The 7222-nt window shown below is 39.5% G+C and overlaps 1 protein-coding gene across 3 annotated transcripts; it reads left to right on the forward strand.

Annotated features, from left to right (window-relative positions):
* The first annotated feature begins 150 nt into the window (after positions 1-150).
* Positions 151-7203, forward strand: prkab2 (protein kinase, AMP-activated, beta 2 non-catalytic subunit). Of its 3 annotated transcripts, none has more exons than XM_038719277.1 (8): positions 151-257; positions 1724-1906; positions 2039-2196; positions 2362-2455; positions 3640-3754; positions 4136-4269; positions 4377-4445; positions 5438-7203. In XM_038719277.1, exons 2-8 carry the CDS (start codon positions 1748-1750, stop codon positions 5513-5515), a joined length of 807 nt encoding a protein of 268 aa, XP_038575205.1. In that variant the 5' UTR covers positions 151-257; positions 1724-1747; the 3' UTR covers positions 5516-7203. The 3 variants fall into 3 exon arrangements, with proteins under 3 accessions (XP_038575205.1, XP_038575208.1, XP_038575207.1); XM_038719280.1 differs by having other exon boundaries at positions 6290-7203; XM_038719279.1 differs by having other exon boundaries at positions 156-257; positions 1727-1906.
* Positions 7204-7222: the final 19 nt, after the last annotated feature.

The following is a 7222-nucleotide window of genomic DNA, read 5'->3' on the forward strand; positions in this document are numbered from 1 at the left end:
TTTGCTTATTGATTATGGATACCAAGACCATATATATTAATAACAAAAAGTTTAGATAGACCAAGAGACCATCAGCATATCAATACAGGGTACCACATGATACCCCAAAGTCAAGAACACAAGTGTTCTTTGCTGCTTGAAATTGTCCCATAAAGTTTGTCCTTGCCGCATACCGTAGTTGGGGCACCACCGCGCTGCTGTTGGAGAAAGGTGAGCCCTCAGCGGAAAACAAACTACATAACAACATTAAGTTATCGGTGAGTTCCTTTTCTGTGTCATTCTGTTACTACATGGTGAAGTTTTCCTCGAGTCGAAATCGAAAGTGACGTCCTAAATAAGGCAAACGGCTTGCTAATTGTTAGAAAGTGACAGCTAGCTAGCTAACTGTAAGCAGAAGCTAAAAATATTCTGCCGAAATGATCTGAGGTGGACAGTGAGCACAGCTGAACTGCAGCGCCGAGACTTTGGTAAATGTTAGGTTACAGCTAGCAAGATATAAATACTCACTACTTTTAATAAATGGCATAACGTTACTTGTTTCTATTAGGTAACGTTAGCTATATTGGAAGTTACAACTTACTTCTTTTTTAGGGGCTAACGTTTGGGCGTTAGCGGACTGTGTTGATCTGACCGGATGATTGTATTAACGTTAAGCGGTTGTTTTAAGTCTGATCTGTTGTGGTTCACAGTACTGCCAGTTACTTGCATCTGAGGCTGTCTAGTCTATCGATAAGCCTTTTAGCCTGACAGGTGTCCCCGTCAGCCGTTTCGTCTGAAAACCAGACTGCTGCTCGTTATGTACATTTAATATGGTGACTGATGAAAGGAAAAACCAACATTAAGTGTCTAATTATGGAGTCAGTGGCCACCACGAGCCTCCAGAAGAGCTTCAGTGATGATCACCTTTCCTTTCTCCACAAGATATTCCTCATTTATATATACAACCTTTATTTAATTTAAGTTATATCATTGAGTTCAAGATCTCTGTTGCAGGATAGTCCTGACAAACAAAAGGACATGTTGCATTCATCACTCAGATTATTTTATATTAAAATTTTACTTTATATTATTATTTTATACAGATTTATTATTATTTCTATCTATATACCTATCTAATAAAAAAAAATAAAAAATAAAAAATAAATATATATATATATAATGAGAGATTTGTTTTGGTGAGGGAGAGCATTGTCTTACACATTGATCCAAAATCTTCTGTAGGTCCATAAGGGAGTTTTCCCTTGCCCATGTCGCCAAGTGCTTGCTAATGGTGGGAATTGCAGATGATAGTACAATGTGTAGGGTCTATACTTGCTCTATGGAAAGTGCAATGCAATAAATATAAATAAAATAGAAAAATTTAATTGAATAGTTGTGAAACCGGGTTGAGACGTGGTGACAGTGAAGGCCGTAGCATTTTAGTCACATGATTTTCATATTCACAAAACCATTCTTTGAGCCTTTGTGCACTGAAGCATCTGTGTTTTTTGTGGGTATATCTGGAAAATGTGTGACGATGGTGTTTATTGTCAAATTGTCCCGCTTATCATTTTCGTCTGTCACAGTAGGTTGTGGCTACTCCCATTTTGTGCCTGTCATGTGTTATCATTACAATGTAATAATAATATTGTAAACTGGGTCTTAGCTTTGGCCATCCATGATAATCGATATGTTAAACTTATAGTTTGTGCCCAATCATAAGTTAGCAGTCTTTTCTTTCTAGTAGCGCCATACGTAGTGAGGAATTATGGGCAACACAAGTGACAGGGTGGCTGGAGATCGCCATGGAGCCAAGGCCCACCGCTCAGACAGCAGCGGCAGTCACAAAGACCAAGAACCCAGCTGTAAGATGGTGGACAGCACAGATGATCCCAACATCTTCAACACCCATGGGCCAGATTCCAAGGTACTGTTGGAAAACACAGATTGTTGTACAAAACCTTGTTTGTCCTGCAGGAATAGCTGTCAAATGTCTATGCCATTTGTTAGATTAAAAAAAAATCAGCTTGTAGTTAATAGATCAATTAATTGCTTTTAGACATTAGGAGAGAAAGAATTCACCCCAGACCTGGATGACCTGGTGAAAACTACTCCTCAGGCTCGGCCCACGGTCATCCGCTGGGCCGGAGGGGGAAAGGAGGTCTACATAGCTGGTTCTTTTAATAACTGGAACACAAAGATACCACTAAATAAGAGGTAAACACATTTATTTTGTTGTTGTCACTGCACTCGCAACTCTCACGGCCTCATAGGGATGCCATGCAAATTATCTCTACAACCGTGTGAGACAGTTGTAGAGTTTAACTGACAGGACAGCACAATATTGTGTTAATAATGCTCTTTCTTTTCCTTTCTCTAAAGCCATAATGACTTTGTAGCGATCCTGGACCTACCAGAAGGAGAGCACCAGTACAAGTTTTTTGTTGATGGACAGTGGGTCCACGATCCCTCAGAGGTACACCACTGTCATTTTTATTTTATTGTCATTTTCATGTTACCAATTTACCTGTTCATAAAGTTTGAAATTTAGAAAAAAACAACTTTAAATTTTGTGTTTATGTTCTTTTGCACATAAATCTCAAACCGTTCAGTTCCAGACTTTGTTAGAAAGATCTGTGATGCTATAAACACGAAAGGACAGGAACCGCCAAGGAAATTAAGACACATTCATTCCCAACCCCAACATGCTGACTGATATTTTCAGTGTTGCTTAAGAGGGCCTAAGTCCCTTGCTTCCGCCCTATGGGACCTTATTTGGGGAAGAATATGTATGGTAGTCAACGACGAGAGACAGCTATTTTTTTTATCCCGTTTCAGTTGTGCCCTGAATTACACACATAATGTTTCTCAATTTAAAAGATAATTATTATACGTCAAGAAAGTTGTAGTTTGTCATAAAACAGTAAAGAAAAATTTAGTTTTGTGTGAAAACAGCTCAATGAACTACATCTCTGGTCTTGCACTATGTACTTCACCAACATGTTAATGCTGTAATGCTAATGTTCATTGCTTGGTTGCTGCTAGCTAGGTAGTTTAGCGATGTTCCACGCACAAATGTCTCTCACCTGATGTGTTTAATCCAACGACACATGGTCCTTTCATCACATCATTTACACATGGAAGTTTTTTGATGTTAATTTCAGTAACATTAGCTTCAGTCACTGAGAGAAGAAGTTATGATGTCACTTTTGGGTTTGTGTCTTTGTAATTCCGTATTTTCAGTTTTATACTTACACAGTTTTACGACAAACTGAGACTTCTTGACTTGCAATATTTAAATTTTAAATTGACAAACATATGTGTAATTCGGGGTACAAGACGGGAGCCATTGACTACCGTAGATATTTTTTCCTGAATAAGGTCCCATGGTGGTCCACTATAAGGTGAGGGACTGTGGCTCTTTATTGGCATGGAGTTTCGTCACCAAAACAACAGAATGACCATACAGACTTTGCTATATGCTGTTTGAAAGTCTTCCCTCAGCCCCTCCCGATAATTTTGTATCGGGAGGGGCTGCGTAAATCTAACTACACTCACAGCATTGCCATCAAAGCTAAAAGCCAGGGCAATGTGGAGGGTTGTAAATAATAATTATAAAAATGCTTGATCATTACCTTTTGGTATTGGTCTCTTTTGCAGCCAGTTGTAACCAGCCAGCTTGGCACAATCAACAACTTGATCCAGGTGAAGAAGTCAGACTTTGAGGTGTTTGACGCCCTGCAGGTTGACTCTCTGGAGTGCTCAGACACATCAGGTCTGTTTATACTGTTATTTTATTTAGCCACCCAAATAAACAGTTAACAATACTATACCATGATTTGCATGACAGAGCCCTGACAGCCACAGTGTATCTAACAGACAGACAAGGATAGTGTGGAAATGGAAAGTTTATTTGAATAATTTCTGGGCAGAAACTGTGCAAAATTCTTGTGGTTTCGTCCAGATATATACATATAATACGCAAGCAGTCATCTTTTTATGGTTGATTCAGTTACAGATTGGCCAGTAGTTATCAACTCATATACAGTAAACCATTAATAAAAGTTAAACAAAGGTATTTTACTAATAGGAATTTTTTTCCAGGAAGCCTTGACTTCCTGTCAGTAGTGTAATCATGATTGTTGCCTGTTTGCAGATCTTTCCAGCTCCCCTACAGGTCCATATGGGCAGGAGCAGTACATCTTCAGACCTGAGGAGCATTTCAAAGCCCCACCTATACTCCCCCCTCACCTCCTTCAAGTTATTCTCAACAAGGACACCAATATATCAGTCAGTGTCTCCACCTTTCCTGCCGCACCTCTATGTCAGTATGAATGCTATATTTTCCTTTGCTGTGTCTCTGGTTTGTAAGTTTTCCTCTTACTCTTTGTTCACAGTGTGACCCTGCCCTGCTGCCTGAACCCAACCATGTCATGCTAAACCACCTTTACGCTCTTTCGATAAAGGTAGGTTCAGTGGAAACCATTGAAATACGTCTCCCCACTTGTGACTAGCACCATATGAAATATCATGTGGCAACTCTTTTAACTTTGAAGGAGTTTGAATCTCCCTCAACACTGAACTACTGAATCGGGCTGGGCTATGAAAACTAACATAACATAATTGCTATTACCTCCCAAGCTCTGCTATCAAGGCTTAATTTATCTCAGATTTCTTTTCTCAACATGGAGTAAATGTGCATATACTTTCCCAACATTTAAATTATTTCCTTTTTGTTATTTCTTCCAGCAGAAGTGAACAAGTGCTTTAAAAAATTTACACAGCAAATATGTACTACTACAACAAACCTTTTAAAGGTGGAGTAAGCGATTCTGGAGAATTCCACCACCTTGACAAATGTCAGTGTATATACACTGAACAATGACACAGCAAGTAATATAACTAAGGTTAGCTAATTTGTGGGTTAGCTGCTGCACGTGTTACAGTTGTTGCTGCAAAGCTAACATTCAGAGAGGCTAAGACTGCCTCAGAGCTAGCACACCAGCTCTAAACAGTGATACTCTCAGTTCTCTTGCTACTAAAGCTAACATCACAATAAAACAGTATGTCTTGGCCAACTGAAAAATAAGCTGAATGTCCGTGGGCAAGTCATTTAGCGTTACATGACACAAAATCATGGCTGGAACAGCTGGAATATTGTTGTGTGGTGGGGTGCAGGCCACTTTGTTTTTTTTCCCATTTACAGAGCCAGGGCTGTGGACAAACCGGATATTTCTTCAGCACACACACAGCTGCCACAACTGCCAGCTAGCGTAACTTCACATATTCTTAAAGCAAACACATTCGTGCTAAATATGCTAATAATACAGGAAGACTCTTTTAGTGCTAAGGAAATACATATTTCTGTGATTATTTAAAACCATCATTTAATTCTCGGTCATACTGAGTGGATGCATTTCACAGATGTAAGCATTTCTGTTTATTGCTTGTTACTTAGGATGGAGTGATGGTGCTGAGTGCGACTCACAGATACAAGAAGAAATACGTCACATCTCTGCTTTACAAGCCCATCTAAACCTCCACTGTGCTTTCAGAGAGCAGCGTGTTTGTATTCTGCTGTTTTTTTGTTTGTGTCGTCACATTTAGCCAAATCTTGCACTGAAACAAGTTTACAGACGAGCTGAAGGCCAGTGGCTCAGACTGTGGCTTGGTTTTTAAAAGGCTGCACTTCACAGGGCTCCGAATTAAAATTTGCAAAGTGTGTGTGTGTGTGTGTGGGTGGGTTGTCAGAGAGAGATGACATACCTGTGACATGTACAGACAGTTGAGAGACTGGCTAAATCACTGTGTGTATTTGAGTGTTTGCAGCAACCTGTGAGTTCACGCATGTCTGTTTCTTCAGTGGTGATTTAAGGACGTTCTCTTTAAGAGAAGGCTTTTGCGTGTAATTGATGCGGACAGTTTGATTTTATGTTGTGTCGTCATATCCTCCCTGAACTTGTTGAATTAAGTTTTGATCTAACTGAGCAGGTGGCATTTTATGGTGTGTGCATGCAAAATCAGGGTCTAGGGGCTGAAGAGAGAAGCAGACCTGTCTTTGATTGAACATGAAGTGCAATAACCTGCCGTAAAAGAGAACTGCATTTTAACTCAAGATAGACAAAACAGTAGTGAGGCAGCAGTGATCAACATCTTCTTTTGTCAGTAAGTACATGTTGGCTTGAATTTCTCACAGTTCAGCCATCATTCAGTGGAATCTACAGCATGGACTAAACTACCAACAAGCTCAAGATTCCAGTTTTGATAATGTTATGGTCACTAAAGATGGAATACTTTTCTGTGTCAACAGGATGAGCCCACTTCCCAATGAGGAATGGTGGTCAAAGGTCGATGTTTAGTTCTGCTGTTGCCTTTATCTTGACATAATTTTGTGAGCACTTTACCATCCTGTGAGCAGGAATGTTAATATAAGCTTTTAACTATGCAGCAGACAACTCTTGTACTGTGGCTTCTCTGAACTATAAAACCCCTATTGTTTTAGATATGATGAACTTGCAGTGCTTTAAAATGTGTGTGCATCTGTATTGATTTCTGTTTATGTAATAGGAATGTACTGTATCTGTTACATGTATAGTCATACACTCAAACAGTTTCAACATTGCTGCTTTGCATGTATTGAATGTGTGCAACATGCGAGGCCATGACACATTGACAGAGTGTGGTACACATCCAGAGGCAGGCTGGCCGCACACACACCAATTTACAGGGCTATGAGGATAGATAGTTGCCGTGGATTTAAAAGTTGTACAAAGTTTGTTCACGTGTGTTCTTTACAATGTAACCATTTAAGCAAATCTGTATTTTGAGGTAAGGTGGCAATGAAATAAATTTTTATTCTCACATGTAAGTCCCGCTGTTTAATCAGCTGCACTTACAGTACAATGTATACCCACAGTTGATACACTCTACGGATTTATAAAAGGAGCTTTCATAAATCCTGTCGGTGTTCAACCAGACGCTCTGAAAGTATTTTGTAAATGTCGAGCCTAGCCACGAAGTTTTGTCCAAAGGGTTTTTAGGACTTACACATATGATAAGGGAGTATAGACAAGCGCCATGGACATGTTTAAAGGTGTCAAACCAAAACTTGAATTTTACAACCATTTCATGAATGTTTTAAAGTGCTTTGCAGAACCAGTGTGATGATGGACTGTCACTACAAGGTTTTGCTTGTTTGCAAATAAAGAGAGGACACGGTCCTAATACCTGTCTTTGTCTTTTC

The sequence above is a fragment of the Micropterus salmoides genome, unplaced genomic scaffold (assembly GCF_014851395.1).
Source record: "Micropterus salmoides isolate LMB-PRFRI ecotype aquatic unplaced genomic scaffold, ASM1485139v1 Ms_hic_scaffold_14, whole genome shotgun sequence".
NCBI classification, from domain to species: Eukaryota; Metazoa; Chordata; class Actinopteri; order Centrarchiformes; family Centrarchidae; genus Micropterus; species Micropterus salmoides.

What these genes read in the sequence shown, in the direction of transcription:
- prkab2 (XM_038719277.1), top strand. Translation starts at nt 1,748, where the DNA reads ATGGGCAACACAAGTGACAGGGTGGCTGGAGATCGCCATGGAGCCAAG. An exon ending in GGGTCCACGATCCCTCAGAG is followed by an intron (nt 2,456 to 3,639) that starts GTACACCACTGT and finishes TCTCTTTTGCAG; the next exon opens with CCAGTTGTAACCAGCCAGCT. An exon ending in GGAGTGCTCAGACACATCAG is followed by an intron (nt 3,755 to 4,135) that starts GTCTGTTTATAC and finishes GCCTGTTTGCAG; the next exon opens with ATCTTTCCAGCTCCCCTACA.